Raw genomic sequence first — 26,233 nt, 5'->3', positions numbered from 1 at the left:
CTAATAAGTTATGGAAAAGAAAATTTTGAATAGTTTCAAAACTTGCCCTCAAGTTTTGGAATTTGTAAAGTCACCCTTATACTATTATACTATTATAATATTATATGTTTAATAATTATATATATGTATAAGACAAGTCAGTCTTACCGTTAATAGGCCTCATTCATGAAGCCGGTCTATAAAGGGGGGTATAAGGTTACTCCCTAGAATTTTAAAAGTTTAAAATTCAACCCTTATACTATTATAATATTATATGTTTAATAATTATATATATGTATAAGACAAGTCAGTCTTACCGTTAGTAGGCCTCATTCATGAAGCCGGTCTATAAATGGGGGTATAAGGTTACTGCCTATAAAATGGTGGTTTAATGGGTGTCCACTCTCACCCACTGATTCCTTGACTGATAGGACACTAATTCTCGTTAAAAGTATAATGAAAATTATAAAGTAACTAAATGTTTTATTAAATTCCCAATCTTAGTTACTTTAGGAAAATGTGAAATTGATGCTAATCCATGAAGTTGCACGTTGCACCTTGCCAAGTCGTTAATGGAGCATGTGTGGTTAACCGGCACATTAACTTGGACTATTAAGGATGGCAAAGGGTAGCTTGATGTTTGTCATAGATCGGTGGAGCGTGTGTGGTTAACTGGCATATTGATTAGGTGATAAATGACATCGAGTGTACCAAGTTAATTTGCATGTATATTCACACCTTGTTTCTGATACTCGGTATCCCAGTCACAAAATTGAAGGGCATAATCGAGATTTAAACATGCCATTGAAAAGTTCAATGAATCTCAAAGGAATCTAGGAATTTCAATCCAATTAAAACTTAATAATCTATTTCATTTTTCATGGTGGAAATTGGTAAATCGTCATTTACCTACCTTCAAATATTTTGCAAGTTGGATTACGACATCCCTCTTCCAAATTGTAAAATATTGTGTTAGGTCCTAGCCTTAATATCTCATTTGGGTGTTATATTAAGGACTCTTATCTAATCTAAACTTTGTCTTTCTTTCTTTTTAGATGTCTTCCAACACTGCTTCTGGCTCAAACCCTACTGACTCCTTCTCTCTCATGAACTTATGTGGGAGAGTCATCTTTGATGGTACCAACTTCAATGACTGGATTAGGAACATCAGGATGGTCACTCTCTATGAGGACAAGGAATATGTCCCCGATAAGGAGCTTAAGGAAATCGATGAGTCTTCTACTACTCCTGAGCAGATCGTTGAGTTTAGGACTCATGAGAAGGATGCCACCAATGTGTCTTGTATCATGTTGGCCACCATGACAGCTGAACTCCAAAAGTCCTATGAGGACTTCTACCCTTTTGAAATGCACCAAGACCTGATGGAAAGATACCATCAGAGTGCTTGTCAAGAGAGGTATGAAATCATCGTCTCCATGATAACAACTAAGATGAAGGATGGTGAACCCATCACGGCCCATTTGCAGAAAATGTAAATGTTTGTGGACCGTTTGCTAAAATTGAATGTGAACTTCGATGAGTAGCTGGCTATAGATATCATTCTACACTCCTTACCTCCATGTAATGATCAGTTCCGCATGACCAATCATATCAATAAGGAGGAGGTCACACTTAGGAAACTTCAAGGGCTTTTGAGGAATGTTGAAAGTAGTCTCAAAGGTAAATCGGTTGTTACTACTCCTACCACCGCCCCTGTTCTGGCAATTGGACAAGGGAAGGGGAAGAAGAGGAAGGCTCCCTCTAAGATCCGCAAGGGAAAGTCTCTTGATGGATCCTCTTCAAGTGAGACCAAGGCTGGTTCTGCTGCTCCCTCTTCCATTCCTAAGGAAGAAGAGTGTTTCTATTGTCATGATAAAGGGCAATGGAAGCGAAGCTTCCCCAAATACTTGCAGGATGTAAATGATGGGAAGGTTAAACCCACCCATGCAGGTATTTATACTATTCTATCTAATAACTCATCACATTCTTGTTCTTGGGTCCTTGATACAGGTTGTGGAATTCACAGTTGTTCTGATTTGCAGGGACTAAAAAGAAGTAAGTGTTGGGTTTTGAGCATTCTAACACTCCTAAGTGTACATGCAACCCTAAATACCTTGGATCTATGTTTTCTCTATTATACATGCAAATATGAATATCCAAGGTATTATCCTAACTAGCATACCAAAACACCGATACTAGGATAATAAATTAGATAGAATACATACCTTGTTGTTGTTGCTTGACTCCATGTAGCTCGAGAGCCTAGTGCCCCAAGTGTGACACCTCAAATGGTTCACACAACATCACCAACACATGGAATAACCAAGAGAAGAAGACATACATGTTCAAATCGGCTAGCCCTCTCACATATATATCACTAGTGCCAATTTCTTGAATTAAAGGGGTTCTTATATAGTGTGGCTATTAGGGTTACACCATGTAACTCATGACTTTACCCATTCCTTATGCTCCATGGGTTTTAACCTCCATGGAGTATCCATGGATCACCACATGGGTTAAACCCAATATAAGGAATCTTGGATCATAAGCCCACATATATAAGAATGAATGATTTACACAATCAATCCCCATATATTTAATTAGTCTCTTTTTGATCACTAAATTAAGTCCAAATTAATTCTTGATCAATAATAATTAAATAACATGATGTCATATTAATATATTAGAACTTATAATATATTAATATGTCACAAAATATCTTTTCCTCATAAACGGTCTATCCAAATGTTCCGATGCCATGCAACCCAAATGGACCATGCCGAGTCGGGTCAAGTACATACCAATTATAGTTATGGACTTAGACACTAATCCAACAGTCTCCCACTTGGATAAGTCTAAAACTATTATTGCGTATGACTTCAGGAACCAACTGGAAATTGCAGCTCTCAAAAGCCGTTATCGAACTCTGGCCTTGTAGATGAACTCTGACCTTTGTCAATGACTTGTCCATTAGATAAGGGATCATATATTCCTCCATTCTAGATATCATATGGACTGAGACATGGATTATAATCATTCTCTCTGTCCATTTGTTGTTTCCCGATTTCCGATTTATGACGACTGACTAATTGAACAAATCAAATCAGTCCAGGCCCGGCCGAGCACTTACGTTTGTCATCACCAAATCATCGAGGGGCCCACAGATATCGCTTTTATCCCGAAGGTAAAAGGAATGGATAAACTTTGACTCATATGGCTTGTTCTACTACTTGTTGAATCATACACAAAGGCACGTTTTATAACATCGAGTTACCAATGCGTTTTCGTGCAATCAGTGTATAACCAACTCATAGTAACAACTCATATCTCTAGGTTTGAAGAATATAAGATATTATCGTCTCCTGATCACTCGTGATAAAATCCATGAAGTGATTCCACTGAGCGCGGGTTGAATCCAATACTCAGAACTTATGAGCACTCATGAGTGTTGTAGCCCTTTGTCCAACATCTTAGACCTCTACAAGCCAACCCATGACAGTCTTAATTCATATCTACTTCCAACATATGACCGACTGTGGATGGTTTGAATAACTTAGTCATCTAGAACAATGACCTATTTATTCTGGAACTCAAAACATGCAAAATGAAACACAAGAATAATTGAATCGAATATGGTATCAAAACCTATGAACATAAATAAAACACCTTTTATTTATCACCATATGATTACACATTATTCATTGTATACTGTTTCAGCTATCAACTTTATTCTTGAATTTAAAACAATAGTTGTCCCATGCTCCAAGCATGCACACTATGTTTTCTAAACACTAGTCATACTATACACCAAGTATGCATACTATGTTTGTCTATGATCTTTACTTTGTGAAATAGATCAATTGAACATAACTCCAATGATCCTCTTTTCATAGTCCCAAATCCTTACTGCAAATGCAAGAATTCCAAATTCATGCCATTTACTGAAATCTGTTAGATTCTAAACTTATATGCATTGATCCTCTTGTAATGATTATGCACAAAGTCAGATAGACTTGACAACAAACATTAAAGAGCATTCCAAAGGAGATCAACTCCTTGGAAACATCCTTCTTGCATTAAGTTTCCTAATCTTACACAGATTGAATAATTTCTAACTTTGAAACATTTCCATATTCCATTTTGACTATCACTTCTGAACAAGAGTTGCCTCCTTACAGATTATGTCAATATAGTCCTTCCAGAATTAACACCATACTTCCAACTGTCCTTGAGCAACCAATCTTTGGTAAACCTTAGATTGTCCTCGACAATTGCTTAATCCTTTTAGTCATATCCAGTTCTAGACCTTTTCCCTTCTTAATGCCCCAGACATTTGGAAAATTTTAGAAAGGATGAATATAGCACATGTAATCGATCCTATATCCGAAGCATATGGGACACGATTCATGATGTCTCACATAAAGACTAAACCAGTCTTTTGCTATAATATTTCCATTTCAATTTGCCAAGTTCTCATAATTCAGATTATGAAAAGGGATGCCGTAATCATAATCGAATTTTAGAACGCAAATAATGGACCCATATATAGAATTTCCTTATGTTGAGCCATTCCAACATGAAATTCATATATATACCCTTGACTAAATACGATTTAAAACCTCAATCTAAACTTTTAGATTTGAGATGAAGTATAATTTCCTCTCCCTTAATTATAGCAAAACAACTTTTTCCCAATTGAAACCTTTTGTTTTCTATAATTAACATTGCTAACTTGCAACCTTTATCATAATTATCATGCTCCCACTAACACGATGATTATTAGCATAACACTTATGCTCCCACTAGCTTTGACATGTACTCAGAAATCAGCTGAACTTCTAGAACTTTATTGACTTTCTTACCAAAGTTCAGATTTCTGATACTAGATTGCTTTGATAAAACTTTATCAAAATCATACACCTTGCCTTAGATAGCACACTTATGTGTCTAAACAATTTTAAGAACTATGAAAAGGGATGCCGTAATCATAGTCTCAATTGTTTAGACCTTTGCCACTTCTCACAAGTCCATGTTAGTGTGCCGGTTAACCACACATGCTCCACTAACGACTTTGAGAATGCAAATATCACAATTGCTATCTAGCTAAAATCTACTTAGTGAAAGTGTTTCCTCGCCATCATTTTCATGACTCGGAGAGAAACCTTATGACACTTAGATTTAATGGTGTATGTGTTCTTATCCATGTGAATTGTCAAAACCATAGTCACAAGACAAAGATAATGACAAATTCAAACTCATATGGACTGAACTCAATCTTAATTTCTTGCCATGTTGCAGCTCAAGGGTCTGCCATTGCTTCCAAGTTGTTATGCAACCAATTGAGAACTTCCAGAACTCCTATGCAAAGACAACTTTAACTGGAATGGGCACATAATATGTTAACACGATAGGTTATAAACCCCAAGTCGTGTGCTAGTGAAGAACATCAGGTTTTGATTCTTGATTAGTTCTTGAGACTTTCAAGACCTTTTAAGACTCCCACTGTCCTCTTGACATATAAGACTCTCTTGTCAAATATTCAAGAGATAGTGTGGATTCTAATCAAGACAAACACTTCACACAATTGGCCTTAGTTGGTCTTTGTTTTATCCAAAACATCACAACTTACCAATTTCAAATGTACAAGAGTAGGACACTTTTACTCTTACATTTGACAAGTGTTTTAAACCTTCTTTAAGACATGTCACTCAAGTTACAATCTTAGAGTATAACGCTAAGAATTGTTTTTGGAACGAAGTATGAATCATCTTCTTGATTTAACCACTTCAACCATTCATAACTCCTCTTCTTAACTATCAGAATGCACTTAGAGGATGAATTGTGATAAGGTCTCAAAATCATTAAGATGATCTTAAAACATGATACTAAAGTACTCTCCCATCTTTTCAGATTTGAGAAACTTTTATCTTTCTGCCTAAGTTGATTCTTCTTATTCGCTCTGCCATACATTGGAACCTTTTCCAATGTCTCATAATTACACTTAAGCTTGTAAGTATAACCATATTTACTGAGCTATAGTAAATCATGACGAATAGTCTTATCGATCTTTTGTGGTGGACATAACCAGTGCACAAGAATGTGTACTCGATCACTTAGTCCTTTACTTGACTCACACATCCATGTGAATAAGTAGTTAGTCTTAAATTTTTTTCCAATGCTTGAAAATTCTCATTCATCATGCTATGCAACTTGCATGATTCCAAGTTTCTATCCAACTGAAACTTGGGTGATGAGAATCTTTCCTTATTTGGTAAATTTAGACACTACCACAAATGAATGAATCAAATTCATATTTCCACTCTTGCTCTTAATGGAATCTTATAAGCAACAAAATTTTTCACTAATGCCATTGTAAGGATATTTTAAAATAAATAAAATCAAAATTTTTTTTATTTTAAAACTTTGCGGAAAAACTCATCCTTACAATCCATATGAAAACTTGTTGTTATCTATTCCTAAGCAAAATATCATAACTCTTAAGAAGTAGCTCAAGAATCCGATGTTCAAACTATGTGATAGAAATCCATCTACGCGATCAGATTCAGCATATTCTTTCTTTAAGTTTCTTCACTTTTTCTTTGATTCTTAATACATCAACATGTGACCCAGTCACATCATGTATCAAGAATCTCAGAATAGAAACTTAGCAGAGTTAGAAAGTGGACTTTACCTGAAGTAGAGTCAAACTTATTGACTTTAACATCCTTAGGTAAATTTGGCAGCTTCGCAACCAATGCCCCTTTCTTTGGCAATTTAACATATGGACGCTTTGGTAATGGTACATGGGACTATCACAGACTTAGCCTTTCTCTTTACCATTTGGTCAACCGAGTTGACTATGGCCGATCCCTTTCCATTGGGAAGAGAGAGCTTTACTGGATATCCAATGTCATCATTGTCAATGTCCATAAAGTTTTAGGAAGTTGATCTTAGCAAATAGATAAGATCATTAAGGGTCTTGTCATAGTCTGTTTCATAGGAGTCCCAAAGGAACTCACTATGTGACTTAGAAAGTGATTGATCATCAGCTTCCTCTAGACTTTGACACCCAACTCTCCCGGCTTGTCAATATGTGACTACATCTCCAAGATGTGATCACACATAGACCTTTGCTTGCCAATAGGGCTTGAGTGACCTTAAACTTTTCAGGAACTTGTGGGTTAGGGAGAATAATTGGAGGAGGTGAAAGAAGTATGATTTCCATGGGACATCATCTTCATTTAGGAAAGCTTGTTTCAAGAGATTTGGGAAGATCATAAATGTCTAAACCAGACATCTTTTGGGAGATACTCAAGATAGTTGATTTAAAGTCCTTAATATAACACCCAATATGAAATATTAAGGCTAGGACCCAACACAATACTTTTATAACTTGGAAGAGGGATGCCGTAATCCAAGCTATAAAATATTTGAAGGTAGGCGAATGACGATTCACCAATTTCCACCATGAAAACGAAATATATATTATTAGGTTTTAATTGGTTTTTGAAACTCCGATATCTTTGAGATTCATTGAACTGTTCAATGGCATGTTTCAATCTCGAGTGTGCCCTTCAGGTTTTGTGACTGGGATGCCGAGGATCACAAAACAAGGTGTGAAGTAACCATGCAAATTACTTGGTACCCTTAAGTGTTTACCCCTCAATCGATGTGCCGGTTAACCACACACGCTCCATCGATACTATGATAAATATTAAGTTACCCTTTGCCTACTTTGTTAAATCCAGGTTAGTGTGCCGGTTAACCACACATGCTCCACTAACGGTTTAAACAAAGTGCAAAGTGTAATTTCATGGATTAGCACCTTATTCACATTTTCCTAAGTAACTAAGATTGGGAATTTATAAGTGTTTAGTTACTTAGTACTTATCATTAATACTTTTAATGAAGGGAGAATTATAGTCCTTGTCCTACCCGTTCGGCTAACGACCCTCCACCAGTCAAGGAAGCGGTGGGTGAGAGTGGACACCCATTAAACTGCCATTTTATAGGCAGTAACCTTATACCCCCCTTATAGACCGGCTTCGTGAATGAGGCCTACTAACGGTAAGACTGAATTGCGCTTATACATATATTTATTATTTACTTATAATACTATAAAGTATAAGGGTTGAATTTTAACTTTTAAAATTGTAAGGGCTAACTTGGAATTAAAGTATTCATGGGGAAAACTTTACAAATTCCAAAACTTGAGGGCAAGTTTTGAAAATATTCAAAACTAATTAATTCCATAACTTATGTGTTTAAAGTAGTTTTAATTAAAAAAAACTCTTCAAGTTCCATAACTTGAGGACAAGTTATGGAAGACTTTAAACTAATAAAAGAATGTAACTTTTCTTTATTTTTGTAACTTATGGAACTAATTAAGGTTACACTTTTTATCATTTAATGAAGTGACTCTTGAACCTCCATAACTTGAGGACAAGTTATGGAGTCATAAAACCATTTAATGAGGACAAGACTCTTCATTTTTGTAACCATTGCCAACTTTTTATGAGTTTTATGAAACTTAAATATGACTTTTCATATAACTTGAGGACAAGTTACAAAAACACATTTTAGAATCAACTCTTAGATTAAAATGGATTGAAAACACATAATCAATTAACGTTTCTATTAATCTAATAAACTCATATGAACAAAGATAATTCACATCAGATTTTTTTTCAAGTAATTAGCATATCTTTTAAACTAATACAATTCGATTTTTCAGCTAATTTTGCAAGTATAACAAGAAAACAAGCCTTGGCTCTGATACCACTGTTGGGTTTTGAGCATTCTAACACTCCTAAGTGTACATGAAACCCTAAATACCTTGGATCTATGTTTTCTCTATTGTACATGCAAATATGAATATCCAAGGTATTATCCTAACTAGCATACCAAAACACCGATACTAGGATAATAAAATAGATAGAATACATACCTTGTTGTTGTTGCTTGACTCCATGTAGCTCGGGAGCCTAGTGCCCCAAGTGTGACACCTCAAATGGTTCACACAACATCACCAACACATGGAATAACCAAGAGAAGAAGAAATACATGTTCAAATCGGCTAGCCCTCTTACATATATATCACTAGTGCCAATTTCTTGAACTAAAGGGGTTCTTATATAGTGTGGCTATTAGGGTTACACCATGTAACTCATGACTTTACCCATTCCTTATGCTCCATGGGTTTTAACCTCCATGGAGTATCCATGGATCACCACATGGGTTAAACCCAATATAAGGAATCTTGGATCATAAGCCCACATATATAAGAATGAATGATTTACACAATCAATCCCCATATATTTAATTAGTCTCTTTTTTATCACTAAATTAAGTCCAAATTAATTCTTGATCAATACTAATTAAATAACATGATTTCATATTAATATATTAGAACTTATAATATATTAATATGTCACAAAATGTCTTTTCCTCATAAATAGTCTATCCAAATGTTCCGATGCCATGCAACCCAAATGGACCATGCCGAGTCGGGTCAAGTACATACCAATTATAGTTATGGACTTAGACACTAATTCAACAGTAAGGATGTGGAGCACTGGAAGATAAATTTGATCATGGGGAATAGGAAGGTTTCACCTGTCACCAAGATTGGAGTTTATTCTTTATTACTTAGTAGTGGGCTAGAATTAGATTTGAATAATTGTTGCTACTCGTATGAAATGGCAAGAAATGTTATTTCCTTTCATGGTTTGTACAAACAAGGTTTTAGTTTTTCATTTGATAATGAAATTGGTGCTATTAATGCTTTTTATAATGATGTTTTTATTTTAAAGCATTGCCTTGTAATGGTGTATATGAAATTGTGATGGTTGTAGACAACTTAGGAAATAATGAGTTGCACATTGATTCTTCCAATGATCTGGATAAGGCATGCTTGTGGCATTGTCATCTTAGACATGTCAACAAGAAGCGCATAGGCCAACTCCAAAAGGCTGGAGTCTTGGAGACATTCGACTTAAGGTCGGATGACACTTGCGAATCTTGTTTGCTTGGAAAGATAACTAAATCACCCTTCACCGGTACTTATGAAAGGTGTGAAGGTTTGTTAGATCTCATACACACTGATGTGTGTGGACCTTTCAGAACCGCCACAAGGGATGCTAACCGCTACTGTGTGACTTTTACTGATGATTACAATAGATATAGCTATGTCTACTTAATCAAACATAAGTCAGAAACCTTTGAGAAATTCAAAGAGTTTAAACAAGAAGTGGAGAATCAGGTGGGCAGAAAGATAAAGATGCTCTGATCTGATCGGGGTGGTGAGTATCTTAGTATCGAGTTCCTTGACTATCTTAAGGAATGTGGAACTCTTTCACAGTTGACGCCACCTAGGACACCACAGCTTAATGGTGTGGCTGAGAGGCGCAATCGAACCTTGTTGGACATGGTTCATTCAATGATGAGTCGAACTCCGTTACCTATCTCATTCTGGGGGTATGCCATAGAGACTGTCGCCCATATCCTTAATCTAGTCCCAACTAAGAAGGTTGCCAAAACACCTCACGAGATGTCGACAGGGAAAGTTCCCTCTTTAGCACACATCAAGGTTTGGGGTTGCGAGGCTTTCGTGAGACGCGAGACTCACGACAAGCTCGAACTTGTAGTAAGCAGTGTATTTTCATCGGCTGCCCACAAAAATCCTTTGGTTATCTCTTCTACAGACCGAATGACAATGTTGTCTTCGTTGCGAGGAGATGAGTCTTTCGCAAGAGAGAGCTTATAGGCCAAGGAGAAAGTGGGAGGCAAATTGACCTTGAAGAGCTTCAATAGTCAAGTGGTGAAGGAACCTAAAACACTAGCAATCAACCTGAGGAAGACGAGTACATACCCCAGAGGCGCTCCAATAGAGTTAGTGTTCCACCTGTGTTATATGGTTTCCATATAACATCTGAGGGTGATACATTTATCAGTGATAGCACACTGGTAAATTTGGATGAAGCTAACAATTACAAGGAAGCCATAGTAGGCCCCGAGTCTGCAAAGTGGAAACAGGCTATGGACAGGGAGATTCAGTCCATGTATGAAAATCAAGTTTGGAACTTGGTTGACAATGTACCGGGTCGTAAGACAGTCGGGTGCAAATGGATCTTCAAGAAGAAGAACGAAATGGATGGAAAAGTACACACATATAAGGCGCAACTGGTTGCGAAGGGCTTTACTCAAACTCCGGGAGTTGACTATGATGAGACCTTCTCACAAGTAGCAAAGATTAAGTCTATTAGGGTTATGCTAGCCATAACTGCATTTCATGATTATGAAATATGGCAAATGGACGTCAAAACCGCTTTCCTTAATGGAAAGTTGGCTAAGGATGTTTACATGAATCAGCTAGAGGGTTTTGTCAATGCAAAGTACCCTAATAGAGTGTGTAAGCTTGATAAATCCATTTATGGATTGAAACAAGCATCTCGGAGATGTAATCTTTGTTTCGATGAGAAAGTCAAAGAGTTTGGATTTTCGAGAAGCGAGGATGAGTCTTGTGTGTATGTCAAGGCTAGTGGGAGTACAGTTAGCTTTCTGGTGTTGTATGTGGATGACATACTTCTCATAGGAAATGACATCCTAACCTTGCAGGAGTTAAAGTCCTCGCTTGGGAAGTGTTTCGCTATGAAGGACCTTGGAGAAGCTTCCTATATTCTGGGGATAAGGATATTGAGAGACAAGAGTAAGAGACTAATTGGATTTAGTCAAAGTACCTACTTGGAGAAGGTGTTGAAAAGATTCAACATGATGGATTCTAAGAAAGGTGACTTACTGATCCAGAGCAATGCCAAACTGAGTAAGACTCAGAGTCCGAGTACAGAGGCTGAGATAGCTGAGATGAGTCGAGTACCATATGCTTCTGTTGTTGGCTCGATCATTTATGCTATGACTTGTACTCGCCCTGATGTGGCCTTTGCTTTGAGCATGGTCAGCAGATATCAAGGGAATCCTGGCAAGGCTCACTGGATTGCGGTAAAGAACATTCTCAACTACTTGCGGAGGACTAAGGACTGGGTCCTTACCCTCGGTGGGAGTGATGACTTAAAAGTGACAGGGTATAGTGACGCCAGCTTTCAGACCGACAGAGATAATTTCCACTCTCAGTCGGGCTGGGTATTTACCCTTAATGGAGGACCAATCACTTGGAAAAGTTCCAAGCAGGAGACTGTAGCTGATTCAACGTGCGAATCAGAGTACATATCAGCAAGTGAAGCGGCGAAGGAGGCAATATGGCTGAAGAACTTCATCGGAGACCTTGGAGTTGTACCAGCTATAAAGGAGCCTATGGAGATTTTCTGTGACAACGAGAGTGCAATTGCTTTAGCCAAGGAACCAAGGGATCATGGAAGATCCATGCACATTAACAGAAAATATCACTTCATAAGACATCATAGAAGAAGGACTCCTCGTAGCAAAGAGGGTATCATCAGAGGAGAACCCAGGAGATCCCCTCACAAAGGGACTGAGTAGGGTTAAGCAGTTACAACATGCGAGGCGCATCAGGCTGAAGGACGATGTTAGTTTTAATGATTAGATAGTTTTTGAAACTTGTAATAGTTGATATGTAATTGACATTTGTTGATTAAATAAAAGGTGTTTTTTTATTTATAAGTAATGTTACTATCTTGTGTCAATCATTTACTATTGTTTCACTTTGCATGTTTTGACTCCCAGAATAATTGTATTATTCAAACTGTCCACAGTCGATCATACTTTGGAAGTAGGTATTGAGGCAAGACTATCATGAATTTGGCTTGTAGATTCTCTGAAGTGTATTAGACATATCAAAGTTTGCTACAACATTCATGAGTGCTCATAAGGTCTGAGTATTGGATTAAACCCATGCTCACTTGTATCACTTCATGGAATTTATCTCGAGTGATCGTGAGACGATAACATCATATAAGTCCTCAAACCAAGAGATATGAGTTTTTGGCTATGAGTTGGTTGTACATTGATAGTATGAAACCGCATCAGTAACTTGATGCTATAAAACGTGTTGTTGTGTACAATTTAGCGAGTAGTTAGTACAAGCATATGAGTAAAATTTTATCTGTTCCTTTTAGTCCTTGGAGGATTAAAAGCGATATCTTGGTCCCCTCGATGATTTTGTTTTGACTAATGTGTCGGGCCCGGTCAGAACTCAATTGATGTGTTCGATTAAGTTCTATGGCAAACAAATCAGAAATCGGGAAACATACTGCTGGACAATAAGTATTACATTGTTCCACATATTTGTCCTGCTGATATCTTGAGAACAGAAGATTATATGATCCCTTATCTAAAATGGCATGTCACAGTTCGACAAAGGCTTTTAAGAGCTACGATTGCTAGTCGGTTCCTAAAGTCGTACTTGCAGCTATAGTTATTAGACTTATCTAAGTGGGAGACTGTTGGATAAGGTGTCTAAGTCTGTAACTATAATTGGTATGTACTTGACCCGAGAGTAGCATGATCCATTTGCGTTGCATTTCACCAGAACAATTTGTAAGGATGGACTTTTGAGAAGAGGTTATTTATGATTATTAATATATTATAAGTTCTAATATATTAATATGAAATCATATTATTTAACTAGTATTGTTCAATAATTAATTTGGAATTAATTTAGTGATCAAAAGAGACTAATTAAATGTAAGGGGTTGATTTGGTAAATCAATGATTCTTATAGTGTGGGCCTATGGTTATTTAGGTTGGGCTAAACCAACATGGTAGTCAATGTATAGTCCATGGAGGTTTAACCCATGGAGCCTAAGTAATATGAAAGGTCATGCACATTAGGGTTTACATGGATGTAACCATAATCCTTGCCACACTATATAAGAAGCCCCTTAGCACATGAAATCGACCACTAGTGATCTTTGGAAGAGCATAGCCGATTTTGTGTGCAAGTAATTCTCTCTCAAGTCCTCCATTGTTGGTGGTGTTGTGTGAAACATTTGAGGCATCACATTTGGGGTGCTAGGCTCTTAAAGTTCCAAGGAAACAAGCTACAAGAAAAGGTATGTCATCTAACTAGTTTTGTTATACAAGTACCCATGTTTTGCATGCTAGTTAGGATAATGCTTTGGAAAGTCAAATTGCATGTATAATTAGAGAAAACATAGATCCAAAGAATTTAGGGTTGTATGTGCACCTTAAGGTTGTTAGAGTGCTCAAAACCTATCAAGAAGCTCACAAGACCATGTACTCGATTCATCCCGGCAACACTAAGATGTATAAGGATCTGAAACCTTACTACTGATGGCCGACGATGAAGATCGACGTTGCAAAGTATGTGGCTGAGTGTGTAACATGTACGAGATTTAAAGCACAACATCAGAAACTGTATGGGAGTTTAGAACCTTTACCTATACCCATGGGTAAATGGGAAGATATCGAAATGGATTTTGTGACTAAACTACCCAGGACGAAGAACGGTCACGACATGATTTAGATAGTCGTCGATGGTTTCACAAAGAGTGCACACTTCATAGCAGCCAATGAGAGATGGTCTATGGATAAGCTTGCAAATGCTTACGTGAAGGAGATAGTAAGACTTCACGGTGTTCCATTAACGATTATATCGGATCATGACAGTCGTTTCACATCAAGATTTTGGAAAAGTCTACAAGAGGAAATGGGTACGAAGTTGTGTTTAAGTATAGCCTACCATCCGCAGACTGATGGTCAGAGCGAAAGGAAAATTCAAACACTGGAAGATATGTTAAGAGCATGTACCCTATAATTTCAAGCCAACTGGGATGAGCATTTACCCCTATTATAGTTTTCCTACAACAACAGTTACCATTCGAGCATTAAGATGGCACCTTATCAAGCCTTGTATGGACAAAAGTGTCGTATGTCGTCTTGTTGGCTTGAGGACGGAGAAAAGAAGTTTATGGGTCTCGAAATAGTCCATTAGACTGCTGAAAATCTATATGTGATTAGAGAAAGAATGTTAGTAGCTCAAGATCGCCAAAAGAGCTATGCTGACAAGAAGCAACGACCAATGACATTTGAAGTTGGAGATTCAGTATTGCTCAAAGTCTCATCGTGGAAGGGACTTATAAGATTTGGAAAGAGAGGAAAGTTGAGTCCAATATTTATTGGACCATTCAAGGTTCTTCAAAGGATTGGGAACCAAGGTTACAAGCTGGAATTGTTGGAAGAACTGGATGGTATTCATAACACTTTCCATGTGTGTTATTTAAGGAAGTTCATAGGAGAAGTTCCCGATTTGATTCCACTTTCAGAGTTAAGAATTGATGAAGATAAGAGGTTAATCGAAGAACCTGAAGCGATTGTTGACCGTAAGACAAAGAAGTTGCGACATAGGATGGTCGAACTAGTGCTTGTGCGATGGAAACATTCGAATGGTCTGAACCTCACCTGGTAAACATAGAGTGACATGATGAGTAGCTATCCACATCTGTTTGCTGATGCATGATTCCGAGACGGAATCATCCTAAGGAAGGGAGAATTGTAACACCCGCGTTTCTGGCTAAGCGTTATTATTATGATGTAATAGTTAGGTTCAACATTTGTAACCTATTTTGAAGTAATGAAGAAGAATTATTTGAGTATTATGTGAGTTATGTGCAACATATGTGCTTATAACGACATAATAAAATAATAACAAAAATATGCGTCAAAAATAAAATAATAGATAGACCCAATATCTATGAAGAAAGTCAAATTAGTCATCAAAAGGATTCTGAGGATATAAAGAACGCTGAAATCCGACTTATAACGAAGAAGTTATGACCCGTCGAAGTTTTACGACGAAACCGGCACGGCGCCGCGTATCGTAAAAAGTGAAATTTTGATAAACTACTTTTTAGCCTTATAGGTCTAAACGGAAGTCATAGTATACGTTAAACCGAGAACGTACATAAAAAGAACGTCCAAATCTGACTTCATTTGAGGAAGTTATGATTTTTCTAAGATTTAGCACATTAGTGCACAACCCGGAAATCGAATTTTAGATCAATCGATTTTTAGCCAACACAACCTAAATATGAATTGAGGATCTCATTAATAGGAGCTCAACCATATAAAGACAGTCGAAAGCAGACGTCGGATGACAAAGTTATGAATTTTTAACGGACTTTAACTGTCTAAGCCTGTTAAAATATAACTTTAAAAATAAAGTCAAAATTAGCCGACGGAGTCTAAACGAAAGTTGTAGATCTCGTCGATACGTATGCGTGGATGTAAAGAACGTCAAAAAACAAAGCTCGTATGCAAAAGTTACAGATTTAAGAAGATAATTAGTTTTTGGAGTAACCAGCGAGTGACACGTGGCGCAATCTGAGTCACTGCTTCCTCCCCACGCCTTGCCACCAGATGTTGACACCTGGCCTGAGTACGCCCAGCGTACCCATCCAGTACGCCCAACATACGACATTCAGACAAGTTATAAATAGAAGCGCAAATCACTTCATTTCTTCACACCTTCTAGCCCATTCTCTCCCAAACACTCCCAAACCCTCTAAGCCTTTCCGTAGCACCTCTTAGGTGTTAGAAGTGAGTCCCAGAGCGCCAGAAGGCCCCGAGAAGAAGATCTTTCGACTCAGAAGTTATGCCCACGCAGAGCCTAGTTCTTCGCTAAACCCTCTTGTAAGTGAGTTATGCTTACCCTACTTTAAGTATAACTTATGTTTAAGTTCATTATCGTTATTATGAACCTATAAACAAGATTTATCAATGATTCAAAGTCGTTATACTGATTAATCTACTTACGGGGATGATGTCTACGTTGTGATTTAGTAAGGTGTTTAAAGTGGACTTTCCAAACAATATACTTTGTATACCAAACGGACCCTACCTCTGATATGATCCTACCTGGTTGTTCTTTACTTGATAGATCATGAAAGTAGACTTTGAATTAATGATGAATCTAGACTAATAATTATTCGTATTAAATATTAGACTAAAACTTAGTAACAATGATACTAGGTTTCGTAGAAGGAAAAGAAAATTGTTAGAAGCGAAGCGCTGCCCGAATTTCGAGTCATCAGTTTAATAAGTGAGTGCATAGTTACTTTCATCCTACATATAGATATGAAGTATTTAATATAAATTACGTGCTATATGTGCCTATTATCTTTGTCTTGATATCTATGCTGGATGAACGAATTATACACGTTTTACTTGATTTAAACTGTATATGTATTTTATACCTATAAATATGTTGAGTAAAGATGGGTATATGATATAGATGATGAAAGATGAAATAAAATGATGAGTGACCTCGATGTTTAAGCTGATTAAGTCATCTAGCGGAGTATAGATGACGACCACGTACTATTCTAGATAGTCTAGTGGAACGTTGACAAGTGTACTCCATCCCCCTCATGGTTGCCTTATTGACATGTATTGTTGAGGAATCCCCTAAGCAGAGTTGTCATCCCGACGAAAATCCTTAGGCTAGGTCCCTTAATTTAGATGCTTCAGGGACAGAAAGTGAGGATAACGGGAATGGGTAATCAGGTTGATTGATTTGATGAAATTAATAAACTTAATTATTGTGGGTTGAGAACCCTATGTGCTCACCAGGCTCCCAAGCCTGACCCACTCAGTTTCTTGTATTATAGGTAGTGGCAGGAGTAATAATCTGATGAGAGATCAATGGATTATAGGCCACTAGAATAATAGATGTTATAGGGCCTGTACTTCTGTTTATGATATTGTATTGTTTTGACAATGACATCCCAAGGTTTTTAGTATAATTAAAACACATTTCTTCGGAAATGCTTTGATAATATATTTATCATATTTTTGGGAACAAATTCCACAATATTATTCTTCAAAAGAATACTCTGATTTTAAAATAAAACATAAACAAATTGGTCTTTTCTGGACGTGAAATTGGGGATGTCACAATCTAACAATAAGATCATTAAGAAATAAAGAATAAGGTTATGCATATTTTTAAGCAAAGTATGTAAGTTCACCAAGGAGTTCCATGTATAAGTCCAAAATGATCTATACGAAATTTATTTTAAAGGGTTTGTATATTTGTTGTATGCACCACTCAGTGTCAATATTCCTACATATGTTCATGCAATCGAGACAGAAAACAACAATGCAAAGTGATCACATATTGGCTTTTTAAAGGTTAGATATAAAGAAAGATAGTACACAGATTCAAAATATCTAGCAACGTTAGTTTGATTTTATTATACTATGAGTAAATTTTTCAAAACTTACTGGTGAGATGAGGACTATCAAAGTTATTTTATTTCTTTTTCTTTCATCCCAATTATTATATTTTTCTTTCATCTAAAATGGATCTTAGCATGGGAAAAGCAAGGTGGTACATGCCAAGTCCAATGAAAGTAACAAAAGGAACAACCAAAAGAGGTCTATGATACCTATATATACATGCTTCAAGATTTCAAATATAGTAACATAAACTAAAAGATTTAATTAACATCGAACACATTACTTGATAGTGTTTCTTCACAAGCCAAGGAATCCAAGAATCCTCAGAAAAGATGAGACAATGACTAGAGCACCTTATATTCATCGTATAGTCTTTGAAAATATCTTTATAGTTTCTTTGACAAAAATAAATAATCCCATTTGAATGGACGAAAACCACTCAATATGTTTGATAAGATGTACCTAGAGGGATTCTTAAAACATATGACATCTTTTAACATGAATTATGGAGATTACAAGGACTAAAAATACACATGACAGCAACAACATATGACAATCGAGTTCCAAACATGGTTTTCATTAACGTGTTGAATCCTGAAAGAAAAAGAAATGTTTGAATCACCTTGGCTTTCTCAACCTCGATTGATTCAATAAAATTCAAACTAGCAATTTCTTTATTGAATGTAATACTTATTATTAGTAATCAAATATAATATATATATATATATATATATATATATATATATATATATATATATATATATTATTAGTTACATTGTCACCACCCTTTTGAGATATTGTCATGGCTGATATCAAGATAGTTGCTCCATAATAAGGTATGGTTGAAACTCTTGCTTAGAAGTAGGTGGTTTGTATTCTCCTTAACCTCGATTAGATATTGTTTTCTCTTAGTTGTAATGACTCAAAATGAACAAGAAATACTTGTTAAATTGTGTGTGCAATTAACTTGAAATTCATGATGAATCAATTTTGTATAAAGTTGATCATTAGTAATAAATTTTGAGATACGGTATTGATTGAAATTGATGATAAATCAAATTAGAATTGAATTTAACACTAGAAAACATAAATCTCGAATTAAACCAACAAACACAAACAAACTTCAAAGTTCAGTAGAACAAATCCTCAATTGTAGAAGATAGATGCAGAGTAATACCTTTAACATAATGGATTCCATTTTTGAGAAGATGGTTGGACCAAGGAAAAGTACCCTTAAATCAAAAGCTCGATCAAAACACTCGCTTCTACAAACCAACTTTAAACACCGTGTTGCATCCACAAACCCAATCCACCTATAATAATGAACACCTTCACTTCTTATACCTTCGCTCTCACTCAAATGAATATTTATGTTCCGTTTTGATCAGAATCGAAAGACCTTGATTTGGCAACGACATCGATGGAGGCGCCGATTAAAGTGGATTAACCCTAAAACACATTCGTGAGGACGGGGAATCAGAGGCAATAGGGAGCAATCATGTGAGTCGATTTCCCTCACATCATAAACCCTATATCACAGAGAGAGTGATGACGCAATCGATGCTCTTCAAACAAATGAAGAAGCAAGAAGTAATTACAAGACGATAGTGAGTTTTTAAAACGACGAACTTAAAATGAAAGGATAGTGCATGGTTTTTTATTTATAACATTAAAATACGACATACATTTTTGTATGTTGTAATATTTTTCAATGGATAACATAAATTTATGATAGATAGTTATGTTTGTGGTAAATTCTTAATTATGATTTACTAAAAAGGATATTACTTTTATGATAAGATTTTGCCTATCATAAACCAATGTGTGGTTATTCTTACTTCGTTAAATGTTTTTTTTCTAGTAGTATTTATTTATAATATGTAATATTTTTTCATGATATGTTGTTAATGTATACTATGTAGTAATATTTTTATTGTAAAACTAGTATGGTAATACAAAAATTTATGTTATTTTATTATTAAATATTAAACATATCTTTGTGATATTACGTTTAAAGTAAGTGAGAGTGCACAATAAAATTAATGCTTAAACATTAGAGGTGCCCAAACATTGCCATCAGCTATAAAAATAAAATTAATGCTTAAGACATATATGTTATTTCTTTATTAAATATTAAACATATTTTTTATGTTAGAACTACAGATGCCCAAACATTGGCATCCACTATAAAAAGAGGGTACTAAACCAAAGTATACGTTAACAAACACAATCTTAATTCTAGTGATTTATCCTAGTTCCCACCCCGAAGGACATTATTACCAATCGGAAACACACATCGCCTGAAAATGGCCATGGCAGTTAATGAGCTGCCGGAACTTGATTTATCGGATTTCACCAGCAGCACCACCACAACCCCAGACCTGGAGGATGATCAGTCTCGTAGATGGGGTGACTGGTCGCCGGTTGTAGACTGGGAAGCATTTTCCGTTCATCCCCAAGAGAACTTTCATGACCTTCTCGAACCTGAAATGGATGAAGATACAGATAAGACAGTCTCCTACTCCGACGATGATCCGGATCTTGTCTCTCCGATGATGATTGAACCAGTAGTTGATTGCCATACAGACGATATTAAAGGTCTTCGGTTGGTTCACCTTTTGATGGCTGCAGCTGAGGCGATGACTAGCGACAACAAAGGTCATGATCTGGCTGCTGTGATACTGGTTCGGCTCAAGGATATGGTGTCCACACATGAAGGCACTAATATGGAGAGGCTCGCCGCCTATTTCACCCACGCCTTACATACACTGCTTGAAAGCAACGGCGGCGGCGGTGGTGGTGGTGGGTTACATTATAAACAACACCACCACCACCGGGATGACATCTTGGCGGCATTCCAGCTCTTACAGGACATGTCACCGTATGTAAAGTTCGGCCATTTTACAGCCAATCAAGCAATCATCGAAGCAGTAACTCATGAACGAAGAGTCCATATAATCGATTACGATATCATGGAAGGCATCCAGTGGGCATCGCTAATGCAAGCCTTGATCTCCCGTAAAGACGGACCACCGCCTCCCCACCTTCGTATCACCGCGCTATCACTCCCCGGAAGTGGTCGGAGATCCATCTCCACCGTCCAAGAAACTGGGCGTCGTTTAGTTGCTTTTGCAGCTTCAATCGGTCAACCTTTCTCCTTCCATCAATGCAAACTAGATCCCAACGAAACTTTCAAACCTACATCACTAAAACTAGTAAGAGGAGAGGCGATCGTAATCAACTGTATGTTGCATTTGCCACACTTCAGCTACCGGTCTCACACTTCGGTGGCATCGTTTCTATCTGGATCCAAGACTCTAAACCCTAAACTGGTGACGCTGGTGGAGGAAGAAGGACCCAGAGTTGACGGTGGGTTCGTGGGTAGGTTCATGGATACACTGCACAACTACTCCGCAGTGTACGACTCTTTGGAAGCGGGGTTTCCGATGCAGGGTAAGTCCCGGGCATTAGTGGAACGGGTCTTTCTGGGTCCACGGATACTTGGTTCATTAGCTCGGGTGTATCGGGAAGAGGGAGAATGTGGTTCGTGGGCTGATTGGCTGTTAGCGGCAGGGTATCATCAGGGTAACATCAGCTTCGCCAATCACTGTCAAGCTAAACTGTTGTTGGGTCTGTTTAACGATGGGTATAGGGTGGAGGAATCTGGTTGTAATAAGCTTGTTTTGGGGTGGAAATCTCGCCGGTTGTTGTCTGCTTCCATTTGGACCGCTGCCCAGTCTGATTGATATCAAGAATAGACCGTCCAACTGGCTTTTTCCGACCGAACGGTTAATAACGACGTCCAATGCTAATAGTGCCAGATTTCACAATACCCTTTATTTTAACCCTCGTTTCTTTACTGTATTTTAGTTTCAAACTCGTGTATTTGTTCTATTGTAAAATATAAAATAAGTTGTGTAGTTAAATAGTTAATAACTTAATATATATAATAGTTACACTGCATAAGACATAAATAATGTCGTCATAATGTTGATTTTTTTGTCTCTTTAATCCAGAGAGTAATCCAAACAACCTACTTGAAACAAAAATAAAAATGTTTGTTTTTCACAAAATCACTAAATGAAAGTATAAGGTTATGATTATTTTCGGCATAGATGTCAACTTGACTTATTCAATACGTGTGTTGTATTAGACTAAATATCGAATATAAATTGAACGCTGAATTAAATTTGAGATGAATATGAACACTGAAAGTAACAAATAGAAATACCATAAAAAAATATCTTTATGTTAGAACAAACAAATACAAGATTTGTTATAAAATAAGACCAAACATACAACATAAAACTGAATATGAAATTGATCATCCGTTTAGTATATAATGTTCTTCATCTTCAAATCTATTAAGTTCATATCCGAGTCTTCAATGTTCATGTTCAATTCAGATCGTTAATGTTTTTCATCTTCTGCAACTAAATTCAAGACAAATTTAAAAGTTGAAGTAATTCAAGATATATTCGAAAGTTGAAGAAAGAATGTAGTAGTGTGTATAAATTCAAGATATAATTTATATTTTGAACATGTTTAAGATATATTTGAAAGTTGAAGAACATAGTAGTATGTATAAATTGAAAGATGCATTTTAAATGGGTTCATCTAATTAGACCTCTCTATTATCTAAAATGACCACATAATCATTAAATTTTTTTTTCTTAAATACTATTATTATAATATAATGATAACCTTTTTACTTTATAATTTTTTCTGTAATTATTAATTAATTATGGAGTAATGATGAAACCTTTTTTTAATATACAAATTACAAATTGGGTCCTCCTAATTAGATCCAATATTCACTTATTGGACCCCAACTATTATGAGTTTCAGTTTTTCAGACCTTGACAATTGTAATTGTTTACTTTTTAATTTCATCTATTTTTACAATTGCATAAGTTATTTTTACTTTTTCAAATTTTTTTGAAGCTAAGTGTCTTGTTGATACTAAAACTTATTTAATTTAATACCAAAATTTATTTCATTTCATCCGGCAATAAAATAGCATATGGATTATCATTTTCATTTTAAAAAAATAATAATAAATCATCATATTTTTATTTATATAAAATCGAAACATTATTAACATAAAAATACACATAGTGCAAATTATGGATTATCATTTGAATGCTTTTAGTTGATAGTGACTTTTGTACATAAATTATATATACGTACTTTATAATATATTTATAATGATTTTTATAAATTGTATATATATATAATATAAAAAAATATATAAAAGTTGTTTTATTTTAAATGTTTGATAACAAAAAATTATCTCATTAAATATATTTTAGTAAAGCTTGTGATTGAATAGATTTAAGTAAAATTTGTAATTTGTATATTAAAAAAAGGTTTCATCGTTACTCCATAATTAATTAATTATCATAGAAAAAATTATAAAGTAAAAAGGTTATCATTATATTATAATGATAGTATTTAAGAAAAAAAAAAGTTTAATGATTAGGAGGTCATTTTAGATAGAAGAGAAGGTCTAATTAGATGGACCCTTACAAATTTTACTTAAATCTATTTAATCACAAACTTTACTAAAATATATTTAATGAGATAATTTTTTGTTATCAAACATTTAAAATAAAACAGCTTTTATATATTTTTTTTATATTATTTATATATAATTTATAAAAATCATTTTTTATAAATATATTATAAAGTACGTATATATAATTTATGTACAAAAGTCACTATCAACTAAAAGCATTCAAATGATAATCCATAATTTGCACAATGTGTATTTTTATGTTAATAATGTTTCGATTTTATATAAATAAAAATATGATGATTTATTATTATTTTTTTAAAATTAAAATGATAATCCATATGCTCCTTTATTGCCGGATGAAATGAAATAAATTTTGGTATTAAATTAAATAAGTTTTAGTATAACAAGACACTTAGCTTCAAAAAAATTTGAAAAAGTAAAAATGACTTCGAGGTAGTGACTACAATTGTAAAAATAGATGAAATTAAAAAGTAAACAATTACAATTCTCAAGGTCTGAAAAAGCTGAAAACTCATAATAGTTGGGTTCCAATAAGTGAATATGGGGTTTAATTAGTAGGACCCAATTTAAATTGAAGATACTCAATTAAAATAGGTTGCCTCCCAACTAATTAAAACCAAGACATGGGAATTTACACCTCCCGGTAACATGGTGAAGTATAAAAAGTAATTGTTGAAAACCACACCTAATATCATGTGTGTGTTTGTGTATTTATATTAAAGGAGAATAACAAACATACAAGATATACTCCTGATATGATGGAGTTGATATATACATACATAAAATATACAAAGACAACTAATCATAGCTATTTAATATCCCCCTCAAGTGAATGGGTGGTGGACCAAGAAATAGCATGGCACAAATTTGTTCAAACTGGGGACGTGGAAGACTTTTCGTGAAGATGTCACCCACCTGAAGCTTGGTTGGTACAAATTTGGTATAGAGCATGCGAGAAGTAACAAGTTCACGAACAAAGTGATAATCAAGATCAATGTGTTTGGCACGCTTGTTGGAGACTCGATTTTGAGTCATAAAGAGTGCACTCTTATTGTCACAAAGCAAGGTTGGGCAATCTGGTGGTAAAGCATGAAGTTCTCGTAAGATATGTGTGATCCAAACAATTTCAGTTGCCGTATTCACTATTGCTCTATATATTCAGACTCACAACTAGATCTAGATACAATTGGTTGCTTTTTACCAATCCCAGACACTAAGTTGCCTCCAAGCAAAATCTAGTAGCCATAAATAGATCGCTAAGTCTCAATGCAACGAGCCCAATCTTCATCGGAATAACCCAAATTCAGTGTGTATGTGGTCGACGAAAGGTAAGGACAAACGAAATTGTGCCTTTGACATACCGAAGAATACATTTCACAATTTGAAAATGAGCATCAATTGGTGTTTGGAGAAATTGGCTTGCTTGATTTACAGCATAGGAAAGATCTGGACGTGTTATGGTTAAGTACTAGAGAGCTCCGACCAAAGATCGATAAAGGGTGACATCTTTAAATGGAGTACCTTCAGACGTGAAAGTGTCATGAGTTGCTAGTGGAGTAGGTACTGGTTTAGAGTCAACAAGATCAGCATGAGTAAGGATATCAATAGCATATTTGGGCTGACTTAGGAAGAGTCCATCATCTGTGTACCTAACCTCTAAACCAAGAAAATTATTTAGGTCACCGAGATATTTTATAGCAAACTCACGATTTAGACGATGGGTGAAGGCATTGAGAACATATTTAAAATTATCGGTAAGAACTATGTCATCCACATACATAAGTAAATACATGATACATTCATCTTGAGCATAGATGAACACAGGTGCATACAAAACCATGTGAGATAAAAAAAAGATTAAGCGATGAAACCAAGCTCTAGGAGCTTGTTTTAGACCATATAAGGCCTTGGATAATTTGCAAATATGGTTAGGAAGTTGCGGATCGACAAATCCAGGTGGTTTCTCCATAAACATTGTTTCATTTAAATGGCCATGTAGAAAGGCGTTTTTCACATCAAGTTGGTGTAGTCGCCATTGATTTAGGAAACACACACACAGAGAGAGAGATAGATAGAGAGAGAGAGAGAGAGAGAGAGAGAGAAAAGAGAATAATACGGACGGTGGCAGCTTAGACAACTAGACTAAAGGTATGGGAATAATCAACACCAAGAACCTAAGTAAATCCTTAAGCAACTAGTCGAGCTTTGAAGCATTCTATAGAACCATCTGATTTATATTTTGTACGATACACCCATTTGGAACCAACAACATTTGAGGCAGGAGGTCTTAGTACTAATGTCCAGGTTTTGTTGTGTTTTAAAGTTTCAAATTCTTCACGCATGATAGCCATCATATGATGATTTCGGGTGCATATTTAAAACCTTTGGGTGGAAAGGAGGAGAGAATAGCAGCATGTAATGCATTTGTGGAGAGAGCCATAAAATCAGGAAAATGTCTTCTTTTGTAGATTCTAGATTTAGAGCAAGTACCTATGGGGTGAGACCTGCCTGGTTTAGGAGGATCATGATTAGGAATTAGAG

General features: G+C 35.7%; 1 protein-coding gene across 1 annotated transcript; it reads left to right on the top strand.

The window, feature by feature from the left end:
- Nucleotides 1-20,387: 20,387 nt before the first annotated feature.
- Nucleotides 20,388-22,038, top strand: LOC145109193 (protein NODULATION SIGNALING PATHWAY 2-like). Its single transcript, XM_079046306.1, has one exon. The coding sequence runs from the start codon at nucleotides 20,460-20,462 to the stop codon at nucleotides 21,897-21,899; it is 1,440 nt and encodes a 479-aa protein (XP_078902432.1). The 5' UTR covers nucleotides 20,388-20,459; the 3' UTR covers nucleotides 21,900-22,038.
- Nucleotides 22,039-26,233: the final 4,195 nt, after the last annotated feature.

This window comes from Lactuca virosa, chromosome 4, assembly GCF_052849685.1.
Source record: "Lactuca virosa cultivar CGN04683 chromosome 4, Lactuca_virosa_CGN04683_v6, whole genome shotgun sequence".
Classification (NCBI taxonomy): Eukaryota; Viridiplantae; Streptophyta; class Magnoliopsida; order Asterales; family Asteraceae; genus Lactuca; species Lactuca virosa.
The sequence above is the reverse complement of the archived record's forward strand: the minus strand, read 5'-3'. Positions and strand labels throughout refer to the sequence as shown.

What these genes read in the sequence shown, in the direction of transcription:
- LOC145109193 (XM_079046306.1), top strand. Translation starts at nt 20,460, where the DNA reads ATGGCCATGGCAGTTAATGAGCTGCCGGAACTTGATTTATCGGATTTC.